The following is a 24,214-nucleotide window of genomic DNA, read 5'->3' on the forward strand; positions in this document are numbered from 1 at the left end:
ATATATATACGAGACGTATATACGTATATCTCATACGAGACTTTTTTTGTTTCACCTCTCATTTATTTATTTATTTATTTTCTTCCATGAGTCAGATCTGTGACGCGACCTGTCAATCAATCCAGTAGGCGTGTCAGCAAATGACCAATCCGAAGCTAAATGCTCGTTATCTGCAAAGAGCTGCTGCAGCCCATCAGAGCTACCATCTTACTGTAAGCAGGTTCAAAGTCCTGATACTGATTATAATCTGATGCTGATGTGCTAACAGATTAACTATCTCCTTATTTGTTAATCCAATACCAAAGTATAACTTCACAAGACGCTCAACATTCTTCATTTTACCAAAGTTAAAATGTGGTAAACCTGCTCATTTGCTGACACGCACACTGGATTGATTGACAGGTCGCGTTGTGGGAAAAAAACAAAACATGAGCTGCAAAAACACTCGCACGACATTATTCTCGTAATTTTTTGGCTTTTTTTTTTTAGCGTGGCCCTAAAGCCCCGTCATATAAAAGTGCTCTGGTTTTCATACTGAGAAAACTCTTTGTCCTGTCAGCCAGCACCTTGGTGCATGTGGAGCACACGTGTTTGGTGATGAAGCGTCTGAAACACGGTGAGCCGGAGCATCTTCGACAAACAGGAGTGATGTTACATGTCTGCTTCTCTTCTGAATGTCGCCGTGCTGGTTGCATCATTTGATGCATAATCTATCAGCGTATTTTGTTAATGCAAGTTCTTTAAAAGCAAGAGAACACATGAACTCATTTTGTACGTGCACAAAGCTTATAGACTTTATCACAGAGAAGAAAGTGTGAGCTGGATGAGCCTAAAGATAGAAGCAGAGGGAGAGGCGGGCTGCCTGCAGGCCAGCACACCCATCCTGTCTCTGCCTTTCCTGTTGCACAGCCACGCTCTCAGCTATGTTCACAGTGATTAGAGATGGCACTCTGTTGGGCCAGAAGCTCAGTACAACACCTTCCTTTCTCTTTTTTTCCAGGCACAATTTTCCCCAAAGCTTTTATATTTCAGGAGGCCATCCTATAGTCTACTGACGCTGCTCATCGGGAATCGGGCCTCACATCTGGAAGCGATGCCGCGCGTGCGGTATTATTTTAGGCTTCAAACAACTTAGCAGACACTCCTATACAACAAGTGAACGGGGAGCTGTGGTTTCCAGGCCCACCACAACTTTCCTACAGGACAATCTTGGACCATGTCCTCCAGACTAATTGTGCTTTTGTGTTGTTTTTCTTTGGGAGGCGTTTCTGAAGGCGTTGTGCCGCGTCGGAGCCAGCGGCTCTGTCACTCTGCGTTCAGAGTTTCTGTAAATATTTGAACGAACTGGACTGCTGGTTATGGCGGGGCTCTGACAGCGAGCGAGACATGTGAAGCAGAGTTCATAAACTTGCTGTTAAAACAACACGAGGGCTCCTGTCTTCTCTTCCTGACTGCTCTGGAAGCTTTGAGAAGGTGGAGTTTCCGTTCCTGCAGGGAGACCTGCCTCAGCACCGACCATGACCTGACGCACCGCTCCAATATCATCACTCTGCGTGTTATTTATTGTTCCTCTGACAATACGTCTGTCTGATCTAATGCCACGCAGCACACAATGAAAACCTATTGAAGAGTTCCTGGTTAAGTGTAATCTGCAGTAAAAATTATTTTCTTTCTTTTTCTCACTTCTCTTAGATTGTAGGGGTGAAAGAAAGTGTACGTGCCACTCACATAGCTGACAGAGGCGAGCGTCCCGGGCTGCTGTCACTCCCATTGCTGTTTCCATGGTCCATCGCTCCATTCATCTCCTCACGGATGGCGTTGGCCAGGGAGTTGAGTGTGGGACTTCCAATGGAAGCAGTAGTGTATAGAGGTATGTTGTTTTCTGCCAGCGAAGCCTGAAAAGCAAAGCCCGAAGCGTTAAATGTGAAACGGAAGAAAGTTGTCAGCGTTTTCTCAGTCGCCCATCACTCTTCTCATGGCAGAGCATCGACCCCAAAAGCAAAGTCTACGTGACGAGGTGTCGGAGAGATCCACTTCTCGCTGTCTTTGAAAGTTGTGAGCGAGGCAGCATAAGATGAAGTCACTTATTATTTTTACCTGGAAGGCAGCGGAGAGAGTTGGACCATAGCCCAGGCTAGTCTGGATGTTCTTCACAAGGGCCGGACTTCTGCAAACAGAAAAATTAAGTTACAACCACAGACTCATGTCTCACCTAGCATGCATTCCTCACACACAGGATCCGATTTCATAAAGAGAAATCAATGCACTTTGAACTAAACACATTTACTGGTGTAGTAATGTGGATATTAAGGCTACAGTTCTAAGATGTTCAATCACTCTGCGATACCACACAGCTGTTTTCAACGCTCTGCATTTCATGGGAAGGAAGAACAGGTTGATGGAGGCAGATCGTGTGAGAGCGTGATGGATGATGAGCTTAACACAAAAAGCATGATGGCAACACTGAGAGGAGAGAAGGGGGAGCATGCAGGTGGGGCTGAGGACTGGGGGGGTTGCAGTGCAGGCGGAGGTGCTTACTGTACGAGCAGCTCGTCAAAGTTCTCATCAGTGGCGTGTTTCCGGGGGCGACCTCGCTGAACGTGTCGGCCGCGCTTAAACTCGTCTTCATCAAGGGTCCAAAAGGACCCGAACACACCCTCTACTCTCACAAAGCACTTATGCAGGGAAAGGTTGGTGCGAATGGCACCCTGGGAAAGCAAACCAGCAGGAAGGGGGGTGGGGGGGGCAGCCAGATGCAGATGCAGTGATCGGCAGCACAGAAATGGGGTGGGGGGGGGGGGGGGAACCGACAAACAGACAAGACACAGGAAGGAGGGGAGGGGATCGAAAAAAAAAAAGCCATTGTGGGTTATAAGGCATCACCAAAAGGCTTCTGAAAGCATGGAGGGAGGGGGCACGTTGAAGCAAGCAGTGACTTCGGACATTACGGCACACAGACAATGAAATGGAGCAGCAGAGGTGGAGCAGCTTCTTCCCATCAGTCAGCGCAGAAACAGATGCTCAAAGAGGCCAACACGTACCCACTGATCTTCTGAGGCCGTCTCTTTTGGAACTCTATTTCGTCGACTGTCCACACAGCCCCTTTTACGTTTTCTACTCGCACAAAACACTTGTGAAGACTAAGATTATGTCGGACTGCATTCTACAGTGCATGTGAAGACAGAGAGACAAAACAAAGGTTTCTATCAGTACATTTAAAACATGGTGTCACAGGAGAGAGGTTCATTTAGACAGACGAAGCCTGGAGATCAGAGGCAGGCAACTTTTTTTCCCCCAAGGGCCACGTAAAGAATTTAAAAATTAATTTTCTTTATGAAAGGTAATCTAGAAGACCTTTGTCTTATTGTAGCATAGTTAGCATGCTTTATAAAACATGTCTTTCCAATATCCTTTACGAATATAAGACATACAGTATTCTGTAGCTTAACATGTTATACACGTTAGCTTAACATGTTATACAAGTTAGCTTAACTTGTTCTATTAGTTAGCTTAACATGTCATACACATTAGCTTAACATGTTATACACGTTAGCTTAACTGTTATACACATTAGCTTAACATGTTATACATGTTAGCTTAACACGTTATACACATTAGCTTAACATGTTATATATGTTAGCTTAACATGTTATACACGTTAGCTTAACATGTTATACACGTGAGCTTAACATGTTATACACGTAAGCTTAGCATGTTATACATGTTAGCTTAACACGTTATACACATTAGCTTAACATATTATACATGGTAGCTTAACACGTTATACACATTAACTTAACATGTTACATGTTAGCTTAACACGTTAGCTTAACACGTTATACACTTTAGCTTAACATGTTACACACGTTAGCTTAACACGTTATACACATTAGCTTAACATGTTATACACATTAGCTTAACACGTTATACATGTTAGCTTAACATGTTATACATGTTAGCGGAGATATACAAAACAAAGTTATATATTTGTATTTCTAAGTCTTTAAGGTCTAGTTCTGGAAACAATGATTAAAAAAAAAAAGTTTTGTGTAAGATGTTTAATTTAATTTCCTTAAGTCTTGTTTATAAATTGCTGTGTGTGTGTTTTTTAAATCAAATCTTAAAAACATAACAAAGAAATTAAAAAAACGATTGTTTATTTTTTTATCTAAGGATATTGGGGGCCTGATGGAGATTGTCTAAGGGCCACTTTTGGCCCTCGGGTCTTAAGTTGCCCATGTCTGCTGCAGATGGATGGAAACTGCAAATAAACCAGAGGAATACTGGCTGTCAGAGGAATCTAAATGACTCAAACACAAATACTTATTGGCTTTTATTGTGATTAAAAAAAAGCCACGTCTTATTCCTTATCAATACAAACCTTCAGTTTACGGTTTGCATCAGACAAAGCCCAAGCGTGGCATTCAAAGACCCGACCTGAACAGGCCGGGTCGTTTTGACTACAGAGATCTCACAATTTAAAGCTTCAACCCTAAAAGTTAAAGCATGAAAGGAGACATTCATTAATCATCCTTTTGTTATGCTAGGAGCAGGAGGGTGGGAGAGGAATCCAGTGTTTATAACGCCGGCGTGCCCCTATGGAAGAGCTGTCAGCACGTATGGGCGCTGATGGAGGACGCGGGTGGAGCAGGGTGGTGGTGCGGTTACAGCAGCTTGTGACTGATCAGCTCTGGCTCAGAGGGAGCTTTCAGGGCTTCGCCGCTGCTTCCCTCCGATGTGTGTGAGCATTTTGAGGCCTGGTGGAAAACTGTGCGTTACCTTTTGATGAGAGGGGCTCAGCCAGGAGGCGTCCATGTTTAATGCCACCCACTAACAGAACAGCCCCACATATCACAAGAAAGCACTTTTTTCTACTTCCTCTATTTTTATTTATTTATTTATTTACTTTTAGAAAAGCATACTGGTTTCTTTATTGGTTTGTTTGTACAAAGGGTGGCTCACTTGGACAGAATGAATGGTGTATTGTTATGTATGTTCATAAACGTGAGTTTATAATCCCTCACTATTGCTCCATTCTAACTTACATCAACTAAATATTTCTGCACTCACTGTTTCCAAGACAAGAAAAAAATAAAAAAATAAAAAACAGACAAACCTTCCACGTTGCTGCGTTGCGCCTAAAATATGCAAACATTCGTGTGAACCAGTTGTAGATTTCATTTAGTGTTAGCTGCTTTTCTGGAGATTCGAGGATCGCCTGGATGAAAAAAACAGTGACAGAAACATTGTCACTTTTTCCTACTTCACAAAACGGTTAATAATTGATGGAGAACAGGCAGGCGGGCCTGTGTGACCCCCCCGGAGACAAAACAGACCAAGTGTACTCAGAACAGTGGAGCGCGTTCAACTCAAAACGGCACATTTAAATACATCTCTCTTTGTGAGTGTAAATGAAGGGCGAGCAAAAACATTTCTCAGGCAGATTACAGGCCGGCAATTATGGACGGCTCAGATTAATTCCTGAGATCCCAGATTCCTGCGGTCGGGCGATAATTGACTGGTCATCTTAAAACAGGTTCATCCCCACTGTTGTGTGAAATGAATTTGGTGGCAGTCGCAGCCGCTGAAATGCCTGATCCAACTAAATGCTAATATGTGGCTCTGTTTTGTGTCCTGACTGTCTTCCTGCAGTCATGAACGTGGATTAAAACTCCTCCATTTAAACGTGTCCTGATATGAGCAATGGACAGCAGGATGTAAACGTCACATTCAGTCCTTACCTGTCTTATTAGAGAGGCATACGTGAACGGCGGTCTGACGTCTGCATTCATATAAAACTCTTTGTTCTGACTGAGATCTGTCAACAGGAAACAAAGTGAGACGTGTTGTTTTCCAACATTAATGGAACTTCACTGGGTGCTGCTGCAGAGGGAGCTGACCGAGCATACCTGGAGAGATTGGCATGTTGTACTTTTCAGAATAGCGCCGTCGAATTGGGCCCACGCCGTGGAGGCTGTTGGCTGTGATGACTGAGTGCGTCTGGGATAGTGGGGTGAGGGGGGCTGTGGGAGTGGTGGGAGTCCGGGGAAGGCTCAGAGGAGGAGAAGCCTCAGGGGCCGACTTGGACAATGTGACGTTAGACACGAGGTTGAGCTGAGGAATAGCAGACACAGAGAAACAAGGTTAGTTCTCTAATGACCCCGCTGTCTCAGATGTCGTTTCTATTTGCAGGTGGGGGCCCGGGACGATCTGTGAGGGGTCACTAAACATCTGGAAAACAACCCTGGACCCCAAATACTCCACTCAGTCCCTGGTCCTCCCTCCTGCTCTCTGTTGGCTCTTCCATCACTCAGTTTCACCGTCTTTGTTTAATCTTTTGTCCTGTTTGAACAACAACCCCACCCCCATCCACACAATGTGGGCCACAGACAACCAGTAGTGAAGGTTAGGTTGTGAAGATGTGCAGCGATGGAAAGTGACAGAGATTCTCACCTACCGCTGAGCGGGCCTCCCAATAAGAAAAACAGAAGAAGCCAATCTGGGCTAATTACAAGCTGAAATTGTACAGTGAACCCTCATTAATGGGGTAGGGGGGAGGTGGGTAAAGAGGTGATGTGATGATTAACCACTGCACCTGACTGACCTCCATCATTAGGGTCATGATGGCTGTTGTCAAAATGGACCTGCAGTGTTTTTCACAAACACTTTGAAGAAAGGCTTTGGTTTCAGCGCTGAGTGGAGCGGTCGGGTCAGCTAAGGCACAAGAAGGATTTAAGAAATAATGGCTACAAGGTAAACTAATTATGGAAGTGCTCCGAAGGTACAGCACGGTTTCCCGCAGCTGTGGCAGCTCCGAGCCAAGTGCCAAGCCTCCATACTGCAGTAGCAGTCAAGTGGAAAATTCTCGCCTGACCCCATGCTCCAGCTATTAATTGGCAGGAAAACTAATGACACATATACATATTCCCACAAAATTGTTCTAATTGCTAATTTGCTGAAGGAGGCCAGTTTCCAAATTAAACATGACTTCAGAGTTTGAGAAGAAGTAAAAGAAGAAAACAGAAGAAGGGAAATAAAGAGCAAGAAAATAGGAGGAGAAACGTGTGAATTAGACATCACGTGTTGATCATGAGTTCACATGTCACACTTTTATTCATCATATGGGTCAGAGATTTATTTATTCAGTTATTTGTTGATTTATTTATTTGCAAACCCAAAAAACTGCTCAACATCTAAATAAAATCATTGTACTATTAACATTTACGACCAACATCTCCCGACTTTAAAAGTGGCACAGCCTTGTTATTACAGTATTTTATTTTGAAAGGGCTGAATCAGCAATATATTTCCTCTTTTCCTGTTTGTCTTCATAGTTTTGTTTTTGGGGATTGTATTTCATGTTTCCTGCAGTATTTTTAACCATTCATGGATCAAAACACTCAGCACAGCTCTGGACAATTTGGCTAATTTTTGTTATTAGTAACTTTTATACTTTTTAAATATTTACTTCATTTACAGTTTTTCTCATAGAAATGTTGTATTTTTGCAAATCCTTGAACGACTCTTTGAAATCTACATCAGCATACTTGCTATATCTTTGTCTCCTTGTGCTGTTTTGATCTTTTTATTTTATTTTATAATTTTAGCTTTTTAATACTGTTTTGCACTGAGTTATACATTTATAACTTTTTACGATGGAGCTCTAGGGCCACGCTAAGAAAAAAAATAAAAAGCCATCAAGTTACGAGAATAAAGTCGAATGAAGTCTTAATATTACGAGAATAGTCGTATCAAACCAGTAGGCGTGTCAGCAAATGACCAATCCTTAGCTAAATGATTGAGAAATGAAGGGTTGCATTGTGAGTGCTGTGGACAGCCTCCACTGTGAGTCACTGTGTTTATGAAGTAGTCCACCATCACTTTTGTGTCACTGTTTGTGAAATATTCCTCCATCCACGTTATGTCACGACTAAATCCGTCAATGCAGCCATTAATTGTAATGCCATACGGCTTCAGTTTATCATATGTATGCTCAACATTATTCATTTTACCACAGTTAAAATGTGGTAAACCCTGCTTAATCATGTCGGAGTTTGGATAATATTACAACTTAAATCTGATAAAAAAAATTACGAGTTTATTCTCATAATATTATGACTTTATTCTCATAATACTCCAAGATTATCCTCGTTATATTATGACTTTATTATCATAATATTACTGACTTTATTATCATACAACTTTTTTCTCATAATATTAATACTTCTGGTAAGATTATGACTTTATTCTCGAAAATTTATTCTTATAATATTATGACTTTATTCTGGTAATACTACTGACTTTATTATCATACAACTTTATTCTCATAATATTACAACTTCTGGTAATATTACGACTTTATTCTGGTAATACTACAAGTTTATTCTGGTAATATGACTTTATTCTGGTAATACTACAAGTTGATTCTGATAATATTATGACTTTATTCTCATAATATTACAAGTTAATTCTGGTAATATTATGACTTTACTCTGGTAATACTACAAATTTATTCTGATAATATTATGACTTCATTCTGGTAATATTATGATTTTATTCTGTTAATACTACATCTTTATTCTGATAATATTATGACTTTATTCTGGTAATACTACAAGTTTATTCTGATAATATTATGACTTTATTCTGTTAATACTACAAGTTTATTCTGGTAATATTATGACTTTATTCTGGTAATACTACAAGTTTATTCTGGTAATATTATGACTTTATTCTCATAATACTACAAGTTTATTCTGGTAATATGATGACTTTATTCTCATAATACTACAAATTTATTCTGATAATATTATGACTTTATTCTCATAATACTACGAGTTTATTCTGGTAATATTATGACTTTATTATCGTAATACTACATGTTTATTCTCGTAATATTATGACTTTATTGTCATACAACTTTATTCTTGTAATTTTATGGCTTTTAATTTAATTTAATTTTTCTTAGTGTGGCCCTAAAGCTCTGTCGTAGCCTTTAGCCACAACTTAGCTAAATATATTTCCTAGCTCTACTTTTTCAAATGTTGTCTTTTGTTCTGCTTGTTTTGGCTTTATTATTATTTCTGTTTCAGCTTTTCCAAGAAACATCAGCCGTCAATCAGCAGCCACCATTCACAGTGTTTGCAGAAAATGTGAATTTTTCTAGTTTTACTTAATTTCAGATGTCTCTTGCACACAAACTGTCTCAGATATAACGCACAAAACTGCTCTCCCTAAAACTTGACTGTTCAGTAAATTCCTGGTTTTAGCAGACATGTCCAAGTTCTCATAATATTTGTTTATGTTTAGGAGGCTGAAGTCCATCTTCTTGGCAGCCTCTGCCCAAATAATTTGGGTTTGTGCAGAGATGTACACATGCAGCCTGCATCCTTACAAACAGCAGCCGAAGACGTGTTATTCTACAGCGTGAACAAAATAAATTACTCTTGGGTTTGGCGTGATTCTGACACAATGCTATCAAGTGAACGAGGCTGCGGTGTTGACTTCTCTTCCTGTGGATTAGCAGGCTTTGTTTCACGTTTCATCCATATTCCCTGGCCATAAACACAGAGAGGCTTCAACAATGGCCCAGACAGGCTGGTAATAGCCTCGCCTTTGTTTGCCTCGCCATTTGGGCTCACTCCAGTTCGTGGACAAAATGAGACTTCACACTGAAATTAATTAAATGGTAATTGGTGATCTAATTATACTGGCTTTGACTCGGCAAGCTGCAAAAGAAAATAAACAAAAAGTCCCTCCTTAATTATGTATGGAGGAAAAGGTCAGATCTCTGACAAGAATGCTTAGTGACACCGTGCGCTGACACCCACCCACTCACACAGAGACAAATACAAACACACACATGCACACATGGAAACATGCATCGCTAATGTGGCACATTTTGTTTTCATCTTTCCTCCGCCCCCATCCACCTAAAAGGCAGCAGAAAAAGACGAGTGTGCTTCGTTTATAAACGCAGTTTAAAGCAGAGAGTTCACCTGAGCTGCTTCATGGCGAGGCGTCTCGTTTGACACATTACGTCACACAACACGAGTAAATAACAATTAAAGCAACAACTCGTGTATTCTCAGAGTGGCTCAGTTTCAGCTCATCTCTGAGGATGGTTTGACTCCGCTTCGTATTTCTGCCTACTTCTCATGCAACCTCCTCGTAGGCTCTGTGGGGCCGCGGGCCGTGACCTCCACTCTCCCAGCCAGACATTTTCATCGCAGGGCCTCACAGCAGCTTACAGCAGGCAGAAACGCCTTGGAGGATGGGAGTCTATTTATTTGAATAAAAAAATAAATCCCAGCTCGCCCTCTTGAGAGTGCTAACACTGAGCTCTGACACAGCCGTTCTCACAGGCCCAGGGGAGAGAAGAGAGGTAGTGAACTCAAGATGCTATCTGCCGCCCCAACCACTTTTCATATACAAATGTCCCCGTGTCAGAGCCCTCGTTGTGCGCTCTAATCTGCACAATCAAAACGTGCAGCGCGGGCGCAGCTTCGACACACAGCTTATTGTCACTCAGCATCTCCAGGCGCTTTCTGCGGAGCGGCTGCGCTGTGCTGAGCGTGCACGCAGCCTCTGGTCGTCAACAGCCTCCACTCTGACTGTAAATAAATGATCCAAACAGCACAGGGACAAGACTGCTGCATGTGTATTGTCCATTTGCGTGCATGTGTGAGTGCGATGAAGTGTCACACCGACTGAAATATGATGTGGACGCTCCGTCTTAAACACGACAGAACCGAACAGACGTTTAAACGCTATACGTGGAGCCTTGGCCCTGCAGTGGAGGGCTTCAGCTGGCATACAGCGAGAGTAAGAAGGTATAATGTTCAGAATATGTCAAAAAATAGAAAGAAATTCACTAATATTTTAGTTTTCCTCCTGTGATTGATTTGTTCATAATTAAAACATTAAGGACTAAATCTATTATTTCCAGCACACATATGGTTTATTATTAGAAATACAGAGTTAATTCCTGACAAATACCTGAGCATCTGCTATCATGTGTAATCAATAAAAAAATCTATTCAAATCCAGTTCTGCTAACACGATACATTAGACTGGCACAGCTGTACAACAGCTCAGTTAGAATTATAGGAAATAATTAGATCAATAGTTACATTCAGACACTCTAAATAAAGATTTGTGTTTAATTGTGCACATGGAAATGGATTTATGTTTAGTACGTTACTTTTCATGTGTATATGTAAAGATGGTAATTTTAATTCTAACACATTTATTGTTTCCACCCAGAACTTTTGCATGTTTTGTGCGCTCACACAGGCCACGCAGAGGCAGAGGAGGGGAGGCCATTACGCAGCGTGTGCATCCAGTTCATCACAAACACCAAATTGAATCTCAGATGTCAGCAGATGTGCTCCAAACTATATTTACTGCCTCTCTCAAGAGAACAGCTGTTTTTATTTAGCAGATAAATAAGAAGATGGGGGAAAGGATTAATGAATACATGTGTGCCAATTAAGACAAACAAAAGAGTGGGTGGGGGAGGGACGGGGGGGGGGGGGGGGGAGATGTATGACAGGGTTGCTGCTCACCGGCTGCGGGGTGGCTTTGGGCTCTGTGGACTTGACATGAAGATGCGTCATCATCGCTTGCAGACGCTCTTTGTCTTTTGCTAGCTGTAATGAGAAAGGTTTTTAAATAAATAAACGACACAGAAAAATCTATTTTTACACTTTAATTAATTCCAGCGATCCCTTTGCACTGAAGACACTTCCACTATAACTCTATATGAGCAACCCTATTTTCAGAGCATTATTTAATTATTTGTATTAAAAGAATGCTAATGGTATAATCTCAATAAGTTTTTAGTGGAAAAGCAGTTTGGAAGTTGTGAAGACAACAAAACGTCTCAGTCCTGTCCACCTGTCTGAACGTCAGCGCTGTCTCAGCTGCCAGCTCGAGTGATGATGACGAGCTGCGTGCAGAGGAGGTGTGTGTCTGCTAAAGCCTCTGTGATCCCTTCAGATGATAAACCACCGGAGCAGAAATAACACGACAGAGGCATGGTGAACGTACGAGCAGCTCAAACCTCACTGTCTGATGTTAACTTCTAGCAAACCAGAACGACTTCATGATCTTTACCAGTCATTTCAGGCAGTCATGTGACTCTGCACCACGACTGAACAGTGCCAAAACATTTTCTGATGTCACTGACAAATAGGAACACATTTATTTCACCATAAAATACTAATAAATGCCTTAATGACGCAGATGGAATGGCAGTTTTAAACATCTTTTTTGGTAATTGTATTAATTATTTAAATAGCTATTTTATCTCTTACAAAAATAATATATTATAACAACTTATTAGGGCTCTTTTAAACTTTTTTTGTTGTTGTGAATTACAAGAACCTTTTGGTTCCTCACTGTCCCCACCATGCTGCCGAGTCATTTCACCAAGTGTTTTATCGGTGATGCCAAACAGTTAAAAGTCATAAATAACTTTAAAACCCAGTAAAATTCAAAATGTAATTATCTTCTCTACTTAGCCCCGGGCCGTTCATATATCTTCTCCTGCCTGTCATGCATACATAACACATTTTTAATGACTGGTTACCAGCAAATGTACAAAATTATTTCATTCTTCCTGACACACACACACACCCGCCCACCACGAGTGACCTGGTGGCTGACATCAGACAGACGGGGGTGGGGGTGTCAGGAGACTCTGAGGATGTGTAACAGAAGAGGACACATAAATATTTGGGTGAAAACAAGCAGCGGGACAATACCTGCAGCTCCAGCTGTTGTACGACCTGCATCTGCACCCGACACTGGGCCGTGCTCCTGTCGTCCAGGGCGTGCTCGTTGTTCAGATGCCTGGAAAACACACAAACGTTAAGGAGAGCACGTCACCGGCATGCCACCGTCCAAGGCAGAGTTTTAAAAAAGCTTATGCTGGAAAACGATGCTTTGGTCAAACCTCATGCTCAGAGCGTGTGTTGTGAATAACTCTCAGCTACAACCACATAGTTTATCTGTAAGCCTGAGCTACTGCCATTTCTGTGTTGTCTAAGGTCAGTTGGCTGTGGTAGCCATCTTGAATGGGGTTGACTACAGTCCAACAGCTGTAGATTCAGTAATTCTTTTCTGCAATTTGCCAGATATTACCAAATTTTTCAGCCTACGTTTAAAAAAAAATTTTTTTACATGCCCTGTGACTTAAACGCCGAAGCAACATATTTATGGATTTTTCTCATATTTATAAACCAATTTTTGGCTGAGATATGACTGTGTTCATTCATTCTGACTGAAAATATTGAACACTACCATTTTCAGCAACTAGATGGCACTCGAGAAGTAAGGCATGCCGTTGTGTCATGTAATGGGTAAAAGTGGATATTAATGACACAGTCGGCTTGCCATAGCCTGCCACCTTTGTCCAGCTCAACTGGAGCAACCGTCAAATCAGCTTCATTTCACTGCTCCGCCCCAGAGAAATGCAGCTGATTTGACCATTGAAGTCCATTTATTAAGTAAAAGTTCAACTGAGACACACCTTTACTATAAAGTTGTGCAAACAAATTATTGTTTGTAGGTGTTAATCTTGTTAAATTCTTGCTAAAGTCCTCCTGTGCATGCTCCTGCAGCTGCCATTTGGCAGCCAATCAATTTTTTGGCACATCACCGGCCCACATTTCCAGGTTGTCAGCGGTGACACATAATAGATGCAACATATAAGGCAAAGCGATGTATTTATGGATTTTTCCACTTTATTTAGACATATTGGGACTGATGCAACTTATAGGGCAGTGCGACGTGTATGGTGGAAAATACAGTAGATATTTCACTAACAAAAACATGCGCACACACAAGCCTATCAGTGGTGAGTGATAATACAACAAGCTGTACACCAACGTCCCCCGTTCCAGAGGCATTTAAATAGTGAATGTTTGGAGTTTGCAAGATGAGGTTTCCAAATTTTTCTGGACTGGAACTGAACAGGGAATTCATAAACTTTAATGTTTTTGATGCAAGATATTAAAGTGGGGAGGAGTTACACTGTGTTTAGGAACAGAGGGAGGTTTTGTTCTTGTCCTAGACAGTGCTAAGTGATGAATCCTGATGAGTGAAGGGAGCACTTTTATCCATGACCAGGTGCAACGGTGGAGCCAGGGGGTGGCCAGTGGTGGCCTTGACCACCTTTGGCCACCCCAATCATTTCAAGAAACTACACTTTTAAGCAACAGAAAAACTAGAAGGCATAGTTTCATACTAATAATAGGGGTGGTCAGTTTACATCTATGTATGGTGGTAGCCATCTTGGATTTTAGGTTTATTGTCATATGCAGGTCAACACAAGGTCAACAATGCCATGAAATGCTCAGGACGAGAAGAACCATCCCAACTCGCCAAAATCAACAACAAGAAATACAAAAACAAGGTGCCAAAAGTGAAAAGGGAATACAACTACAGCAGCATGGTCCTTTAAGCAGAGTGGTTCTGTTAGCAGCAGTGCTGTAGTGTATGTGATACATGGGCATACGGAGTATACCCACTAGAAAATATAAAAATTTCAGTATACCCACTTAAAAGTGCCCAGTGTTATGTAACATATCATCAGACAGGTGTCACTGATACGTTAAATGGCAGTTAAACGTTTCTGTAACAATCTGTCTGTATGCAGCTCTTGTTTATTACATTCACTTATCCAGTGAATTATTGTATAATTAATACTTCTGTACTTAATGCTTGAACATGTTTTGCTTTGATACTGTTTTATAAATTCTATAACATGTTTTAATAAAAAGAGAACTGTTGCACAAAGTTTGTTGCTCATTTATTCAAATATAAGCATCAGAGAAATTTGGAAATGTTCAATATGCTTAAACAAATTAATTAAAGGTTACATTGTACTAACCAGTGTACTTTGGTTTCTAAGTACAGTATACCCACTACAAAAATGCAGACTACACCACTGGTTTGCAGCATCGTTTTGATGTGGCAACCCAAATTTTGATGGTGACCTTACGCCTACCACACACCAAAATGGAAGTTGGTATCTCACTTATTTTTCAAGTTATCGTGTTCACAAAATGGACATTTCCATTTTGTGATTCCCCGATTTTACTCTGCGATGAGGGAAAAAACCAGGAAATCAAACATGAAACTACGGATCAAACTGAACTTTCTTTAGATGCAGAAGAAGACGTCTGTTTCAGTGATCAGTGAGTGCAGAGCCTGTGGAAGCACATATAAACGAATAGTACAACAGACTGCAGCGATTATATGCACTTCTTTTAATGTAAAAGAATGACATTTAATAATTCATGATGGGGATGACTGCTCCCACAGCTCACTGATAAGAGGAACGATTGAAGAATTTCAGGTTGGATTCCTTTACTAAATTATGCACCAGTGCCCTAAGAGCCAGTCTTCCCACTGCAGCTCTCCTCTGCCACCTTCATTTAGCCTTTTTCAGTGTTTTTCTTTGTTAATTTTATTCTTTAAAATAAGGGGACAGGAATGAAGCCAGTCCACATGTAGAGGACAACAGGACAAGGAGATGGGATCTGTCACAAACTTGAATTATGAATATAATTACGTGTGATTATTTTATTCAGAAAAGATGTTCTCTTTGCGTGCACATTTATAACTAATCTAAAGTAGCTGGCTGGGTAGCAGACTGTTTTTTTTCCTATGATTTATATAAAATGGTGGAGATAAGGTTCATGAGTGAAGAAAATATGATTGGAGGAATTTTATCAGCTGCCGCATGAATTACTGTTTGAAAATGCTTATGCAGAGGCATTTCATTAATCATTTAATCATAATCCGAGCAGGATGTTTGAACCGATTTCACAAATACCCTTTCATTTCACTACTTCATTATGCTCGCTAATGGATCCAATATATTATATATATCATAAATTTTATCACATCTGCGGTGACCATGTAGGTCACTGTCACCAGGCATGTCTGCGTGTGCACGAAGTGGCACGGGCGGACGAGAGAAAGGTGTCTGCCTTTTCGTTCGCACTTTTTCTGCCATTTGCAGCAAATCAAAAGCAGCCAGAGTCAACCTGCGACGGCACGGTGGCAGCGGAGGCTGTATGATGGCCCAATAAATTTCACGCCGTTGCTTTATTTTCAGACAACACGTTTGTGCATTAAACACCACATTTACACTCAGAAACTGGACACAAAAAAAAGACAGAGCTCTGCTGGAAATGTGTTCAGCTGCAGCATTTCCATCCTTGAGGTGAATGATTTAAATCTTCATGGGAAATGTGCTCTCTTCCCTTGGTCAAGTCTTCCTATTGTGTTTTCATAATGCATGTTTCAAAGTGTCTGTGCAATACATTCATCACTTGAAGTTAATTATTGCAGTGTAGGAGGATAAAAAAAGAAATTAAAGAGGCACATTTAAAGGAAGTGTGACCAGTACCAGCTCTTTTCTTGCTGAAATCTATTCAGACTTCTCAGGGCTTTCCATTTGTTTGAATCAAATAAACGCCCGTTTAATTAAGTGGGCCGGAAAATGAAACTGGTAAACATTTCAGGACATCTTACTAAATTTCAAAGAGGAAAATAATAGGTAAAGACGTTTCGGCTTCAATTTAACTGGCCCGGACTGAATTTTCAATGAAGGGGGTGTCCTACGTGAGCAGCTTTGGAATTCCTCCGCTCATACGAGACGTGTGCCGCGCTCCTTTTCATCCTTTGTTACACTCCACTTTATTTCTTCTAATGACATGGAGAGTCACAGTGCATAATTAATAGGAAATGAAATATTCAAATGGCCCTAATGCAGCCTTGAGAGGAGTGTCTGGACACGGGAGCAGAGGAAACGGGGACTTGATGTCGGCGGAGGCTATGAACATTGGCATGTGTCGCTTTCTGGACTTCAAATGAAGCCCCTTTTAAGACGCTCTCCGGCAGGATGACGGACTCTAATGTAAATTGCCACAATAAAACAAGTTAAACAGATATTCACGCGGTCGGCTTTTTACATATCAGTTAGTTCGCGCAAGGTTTTCTCTTCTTGGCGTTCCTAATGATTTGGTTTAAAGCTGTCTCTCAGGAAGGTTTTGTGTTCCTCACTGTTGGATGGGAACATAGGCGTCGCATATGTGAGGGGGACGTGTCCCCCTCACATTTAACAATAATAATTTGAACCCCCCCCCCCCCCCCCCCACAACCACACACACACACACATTTACTATGAAATGTTAGGTCACTCAGAGCTGTTTCAATTTCTTTGTGAAAAAATCCATTCCACTTGATTAATAGGAGAGTACTCAAACCACTAAAAGTCCACTCCAGGTTTTCCTGGTTACCTACAACTCTCCACACAGCAGCAGTGTTTCTCCTCTCTGGGTCTCCTGTCTTGGCAGGATGCTCACTGGGGGAGGAGGTGGAGACACCTCTGCGTTGCTTGCTAGCTTAGCGCTACATTAATGCAGGCAGTTGCTGACCGGAGTGGTTAGGATGCTTGAGAGAAGTAGAGCACTATGTCTATAGCATCTTAGCTAGCATGTCCGTATTGAACATCATGGCTAGCTTAGCGATATGCTAAGTATATGACGCTGTAAGACACTGTGTGTTGAGGTGCATTAAAGTTGAAATTTCTTTGAAATTCCACAACTTATTGTCCTCAAGCTTGTGAGAAACACCCTTTAGATGAGTAGTGTTGAACACAAGTAAAAAAGTCTAGTGGTGATGTTTTTTTTTATTTAATATCTCTATAAACACAAATAGTGTTGACCTGATGCTGTGTGTTAAAGCACATTAAAGTTGAAATGTCTTTAAAAAACCCACAGCTGAATTTACACAAACTTGGTGAGAAACATGATTTAAATGTGTGGAATTAAAATAAGGAAATCTAGCTGAAATGTTGTTTTTTTTGTACGTTATTTGCCTTTAAACAGAGTCCATTCACAACTGTGCAAATACAGCCCAGCTGTAAAGATTGTTGTAATCGAGCACTCTGATTGGAGTGAGAGTAAGGTTTCAGAATGGAAGGCTGTACCGCAGTCGTTAAAATACACTAGAATGCAGGAAATGGCATCTACTTTATTCAAAAATTTCTGAGGGAGGATCCCCAGACACCCCCCCCCCACACACACACACACACACACACACACACACACACACATGCCAATGTCCACATTACAAATACTTCTGATTCCAATGTGTACCCTTTATGTGGATGGGAATGGATGGGAATACACATTTATACAGTAGAAATGAAATGTATACACTGATGAACGGGGTTTAATTTGTTTATTTTTACTACAAATATTTTGTCAAATTCAAATTCTTTTTAATCTCAGTCTATATTATTTTAAGATTGTCATTTTCTTACTCACCTCTGGTGCTGAAGTGTGCCAGAGGTGTTTTGTGTTTTGACCACGCAGCACTAGAGGGCACTGTAGTGTTTTCCAGGCTCTGACCTTTGACTGGACATAGAGGGGTCCTGAACCCCAATAAAAACCAGCACGTCCTCATATGGACCCAGTCCCACCCCTCTCTGTGTGCTGGACCCAAATACAGGAACAGTGATTTGGTATTTTGTATTTATCAAGATATATGGCGTAGGTATGTCATGTTTTCTCTCAAAGATAAAATAAACAGACGCAGTATGAAACAACTGTTACGATATTTCTTATTTAGACTGGGCCTATGGTTTCATTCCAGTGTTGGTTGTTACTGTTGGCTTGTGGAGCAGAAATGTGTTTGACATTATAGAGTCCTCCTCACCTTTCTGTCTCCCCGCTACACAGAACACTGTGTTCTGCTGACTACACTCAAAGACATACGGCCTCTGGTTAGACGTTCAACCTCAGGAGGAGTTGGAAGGAGCATTATAATGTCTGATGTATTCTTTGTTTTTGTTTTGGAATCCTTTCAGAGGCCCGCGGTATCAGTCGCCGGGTTTCATGTGGAAGTGCTTAAGGTTTTGAGAGTTAACACCTTGGTGAGCCGCTCGCACTCTCGCCTGCCGTTAGACAAAGGCAGCTTTGTGGAGACTCTCCTCAAATGTTTTCTTAACATGTTCCAAGCAGTTTGAGCAGGCAACTAAAGTAAACAAGATGTTGCCATGATAAAAACACTTGTAAAAACAAGAGCTGAGTGCACTTAGAGACGTTTTCAGGCTGAGCTCCACACTGACTTTAATTCTCCTCCGTTCTATAAACAAAGGGTGAGGCCATGTCAGAATACAATAAATAGTGATAGATTTAGGCAGGCACACCCTAATCTAAAGAATGAATGTCTTTGTGTGAAAATGTGTGTGTGTGAGAGATATGTGTTTTAATAACTAAGTAGCACAGGATGTTGCTCACATTAAAATAAGAATACACGATTTTATTGAGATGGAAACTGTGCTACCATACAACCTAACCTAATGAACTTATTAAACACAAGCTGGTTCAACGCGGATTCATGTAAACACGGAAAAGAAACTTCAAGATGATGAGTGTGAAAACTCTCAGCCGCTGATGAGGCGGGCCTCTGCAGCACCTTTCTCTCCTGCTTCTGTGCACAAGGTGGTGCGTTCGCTGACTGCTCGTTTTAGGATAATGGAATTGTGTCATATCTTGTTTAAAGTGCGACTAATCCTGGGTGACAGTGAGCCATTGATCTGCTGTCACAACGCAGATGTTTTCATCCTCTTTGTAGCCATGGCATTGTTATGTGTTGGATTATTGAGAGCGCGTTGCACACACAGCTGATTAGTAAACCAGGGCTGCGACTCAAACGGGGAAAAAACGGTGCAGAATGTTAGTCTGGACAGAGTTGAGCGAGTTTTACAATCACACACCGCAACGAGGATGCACAGCAGGTGACGCTGGCTTGGCTGGAGCTTTATGATGAAAATATGTGTGGTTAATTACACGGATGAGGTCTCAGCCGTGAACAGTGAAACTGAAAGGTTTGGCATTCTTTAAATCAGGGGTTCTCAAACTTTTTGGGTTCAGGGACCCCTTACAAGGAGAAAAAGCTTCAGCTCATAACTCTCATGTTTATTAAATAATTTTCTTCAATTTGACTCTTTAATGCAATGGAAATATTTGTGTAACATAAATACTTAATACCTGTTCTTTAATAGTGTTAATACAATGTTTATACTTTTAAACACGGGGTATTTTTCATTCAAGACACAATTAATTAACAAAAATTTTAATTTCAACTTCCAAAAATGACAGTTTTGAGAAAATTAACAGAATCAAAGACCACTTTACCTATTCACATAATGAACATAAATGTATTATCACTTCTTCAAATTATTACAGAAAACACTTTACATTAAACTGAACAGAATCATAAAAGCAGTAGTTAGACCAAGTAACAGCTTCATTTGTGAATAGATCGAAACCAAAACGCAAATAGCACATGGGCGGGGTCCTACCCCTGAAAATTTTTAATAAAATAAATGCGATTTCAACAAAGTCTATGCTCAATAATCCAGGTATACAGTCCAACATTTTTCAGTCAGGTCATCTGGACAGTTTCTTTTTTTTTTTTTGCTGAAACGTTTCACCTCCCATCCAGAAGGCTTCATCAGTCAAGGAAACACACAACACAAAACTGATTCTTCCCCCAACAGCTTACTCCAAAGTGGAACAAACCAGTTATGTTGGTGCTAAGATGGTCTCTTTGTCACGCCCCCTCCTCCAGATGTGATTTCATGCATTTTGATGCATTTTAACGGATTGTTTAACATCTATGTGCTTGTAATTTTTTTAATTTTTTTGCAGACTCCCAAGCACCAGCTCGCAGACCCCCGTGGGTCCGGGGACCCCAGTTTGAGAACCACTGCTTTAAAGGATGCATATCCCCCACTGGACATAGTGTTAAACTAAGATCATCTCATAGTGAGAAGGGAGGAAACTTTAGCTGTTTTGGTTACACTTTGTATGAGATACCACTAAACATGTTAACTCACAGAACAAGTGTTGAGGATGACTTTCAGATACTACCACACCAAGTTTTACTTCCATTTCTGTAAAACTGTCTGCATTTTTACTATTTGTGTGTTTTCTAAGGTTGATTAGCTCTTGGGGGCATCTGGACTTGGGTTGACTCTAAAAGTTCTTCAGTGGTACAATATTTATTTTCTAAATACATCCAGTGGTTCATGAGATTTTTAGTTAACAAAGATGACTCAAAGACAAAGTTAAAGTCAACTTAGATATCACACAGTTAGTGCTTGGTTTGTGCTGCTGTTCAGCATATTGTTTTTGTACTACTAGTGCTTAGTGTATTTTTCGTTAACATTTTTCTAAGTTCATATCTTAGATCTTATTACTGTTTTTCTTTTACATTTTATACTTTTGTTGGATGTAACTGGAACCCTGTGTACACAATGTCATTCCACCACATGTACCACATGTGGTGCGAATGACAATAAAGAGCCTGGAATCCTTGGAGTATTAATTGTGGATGACTCTACTGCAGCTCCAACTGTCATCTCCATGTTTGTAGAATTGACTGAACAAAAACATTTTTGCATATTTCTGATGAGCTATAGCAACCACAATAAATGAAACTGACTCCAAAGTTTACACTCCTGGTTCGTTAGATATTTTGCTAACTCAAAAAGCAAACAGACAGACACACGCAAAGTCACTACCATCTTCTTTTGCTCGAGGCAGAAACAACAAAAGCACCTCAAAAACATAAAGCAAGAGGAACGAGTGCAAAAGAATTTGACATCTAAAAGAGAGGAAAATTGAAGAAGAAGAAAGCGTTCCCCCGTCCAGCGACAAGGGCAAACATGCAGGGCTCCCTGAGTGCAAGCTGCCACAGATAAACATCCTACCGTTGTTTGTTTGGGAAAAACGGCCCCCATCACCATGGGAACTGCACTTATCACAGGAATTAGAGGCCCATGCAGTTCCCAGAAGGAGACCCCACCACAGTGCCCTTTTCAAGAGCGGGCCGACCCAGACTCGGGAATAACAACTAGCTGCACCTGCAGTGCGTCTGCGTTGCCAGGGGTCACGAAACATGCAATCGACCCAAAAAAGGACAAACAAACTGTGACAGAAAGGAACCTCTGGCTATGACTTTTACTTACTTGAGGAATGACTGGAAATCATCAAAGACCGCTTCACATCCAGGCCACTTGCAGACACCGTGGCCGTAAAGAGGGTGACTGTTGGGGGAATGATCTTCCAGCGTCGAACTGAAAGAAACAACAAGAGAGAAAGTCTTCAGTCAAATCACAGTAAAGCTTCAAATAAAGGGCCGAAAATTCACAAAACTACAGATGATGGTTTATTTGTTGCACCCAAAGCCTCCCTGAGTGTTCTCAGAGCTCAGCATTTCCAGGCTTCATTTTTTATTTATTTTTGGTTAGATTAGGGACTATATTTCACGTACAAACATTTCATGGAAATTTTGTACTGTTTCAAAAATGTTAAAATAAAAGTCAAGCATTTATGTATTTTCTGGATGCTCTAAATACTATTAAAGTAGTTAAATAGCAGTTATTGAAGAGGCTATTTCATAAACCTTTTCACCACCATCATGTTTGTCTTATCTTACATGGTCATTTGAGCAGAAATACACGACGAGCCTGCAAGAGCTACATGCTCTTGAAAGTAACTACAGAGTAGGGATGCACAATATTATCGACATGGTATCAGTATCGACCGATATTAGTGTTAAAGTTAAATATCGGACATCGGCCATTCCATCAAAATAACTCACCAATATAAAAGGAGCTGTTTTTGTATGACAACCCAGTGACAAGGATACCTGCAGCGGCAGCACAATGTGATGACGTCACGTGCGCCTACTTGATCTGGTCATGGTGGAGAGGAAAATTCAAAATGTCTGCAGTGTGGAAGTTTTACTTTTCATTGAGGATGTTGGATTCCGAAGATTTTTGGACTATGTTGAGCCTCGCTACATCGTCCGCAGTCGAAGATATTTTTCCGATGTAACGTTACCCGAGTTACAAGCCGTCATTTCCGACGTCATTGAGAAGCTAATAGCCGATAGCACGACTTGTTGGGTGAGTTTTACCACAGACATTTGGATGTCGTGTTAGCTCCGTTAGCATGATTAGTCTTACGGCACAATGGATAGACAAAAACTTTGACCTTAAAAAAGCTGTCCTTCATGCACAGGAGTGCAGAGGAGCCCACACTGCAGCTAAGAACCTGGAACAAGCCTCCACAAGTGAGACAGCATCGCAGGTGACTAATGCTAATAAATAACATTTAACACTTTTCATTTAATATAAGTTAAAATGCTATGCATATCATATGACCGTTACTGAATATATGTCACCAGCTCTTACAGTTTTTGCACAATTTTTGTAGCAAATAAGCCTAAATAAGAGGGCTATGTTCTGAAAAAGAATAAAATAATAATTATAAATAATAATAATAATATATCGGCATCCATATCGGTTTTCGGACAAATAAGTTTTAACATATCGGCATAGCAGATACCGGCCAAAAATCCAATATTGTGCATCCCTATTACAGAGTTTAATGTAAATTAACCATACCATACAAAACTGTCAGCAGTATGAAGGTTTACAGTACAGTGGATATAAAGGAAGAAGATGGATTTTTTGTAAAAATAAAAAAATAAAAACTATGACATTTTAGAGATAGGAGCCGTTTTAAGATGGGAGCAACCTATTTATATCTTAGCTGTGTTAGCCATTAGTTTGTTAATATGGTTAGAATTAAACTCTGTTTTTCTAAACTAAGTTCATCCAAAAAGAAATCAACCAACAGGTAAGACACTGTTTATACCTTTACAGAGCTTCAATTCAAAATGGCTGAGCTATCCCTTTAATGATATTGACCACACAGTTCGTCTTCTATAAAAAAGATGATTTATTTATTAAACTAGTGTTATAATTTAAAGTAAAATCCAAATTAATGTATAAGTTGCAGTATAAATTTGAGATTAAATATCTGCACATTTTAAATGTCCACTAAGTTTACAAAGCATTTCTTATTCTCTATCCATGAGGAATAACTTGGGGGTTTTGTTTTGTTATTTATTGATTTATTAACATTAATTTAACCAGACAAATTAGATCAAAGATCACTTTTGCAAAGGAGGTCTGGACCTGAAATCAGCCTAACATTAAGTTTTTAAAAGAATAAGATTTATATATATATATGTATTGTGTGGTCACTTTTTTTTTTTTTTTTTTTTTTTAGAGATAGGAGCCGTTTTAAGATGGGAGCAACCTATTTATATC

The 24,214-nt window shown here is 40.5% G+C and overlaps 1 protein-coding gene across 1 annotated transcript in view; it reads right to left on the minus strand.

The window, feature by feature from the left end:
- foxp1b (forkhead box P1b) overlaps positions 1-24,214 on the minus strand; it is a gene marked incomplete in the record, with an annotated part of 454,424 nt that overhangs the window by 113,687 nt on the left and 316,523 nt on the right. The window contains 9 exon segments of the mRNA XM_037678670.1: positions 1,729-1,895; positions 2,098-2,167; positions 3,042-3,163; positions 5,117-5,218; positions 5,742-5,818; positions 5,910-6,114; positions 11,568-11,651; positions 12,768-12,855; positions 22,061-22,168. Coding sequence (XP_037534598.1) covers positions 1,729-1,895; positions 2,098-2,167; positions 3,042-3,163; positions 5,117-5,218; positions 5,742-5,818; positions 5,910-6,114; positions 11,568-11,651; positions 12,768-12,855; positions 22,061-22,168 — 1,023 coding nt within the window.

Source organism: Nematolebias whitei, chromosome 7 (assembly GCF_014905685.2).
Source record: "Nematolebias whitei isolate Nwh7 chromosome 7, NemWhi1, whole genome shotgun sequence".
Classification (NCBI taxonomy): Eukaryota; Metazoa; Chordata; class Actinopteri; order Cyprinodontiformes; family Rivulidae; genus Nematolebias; species Nematolebias whitei.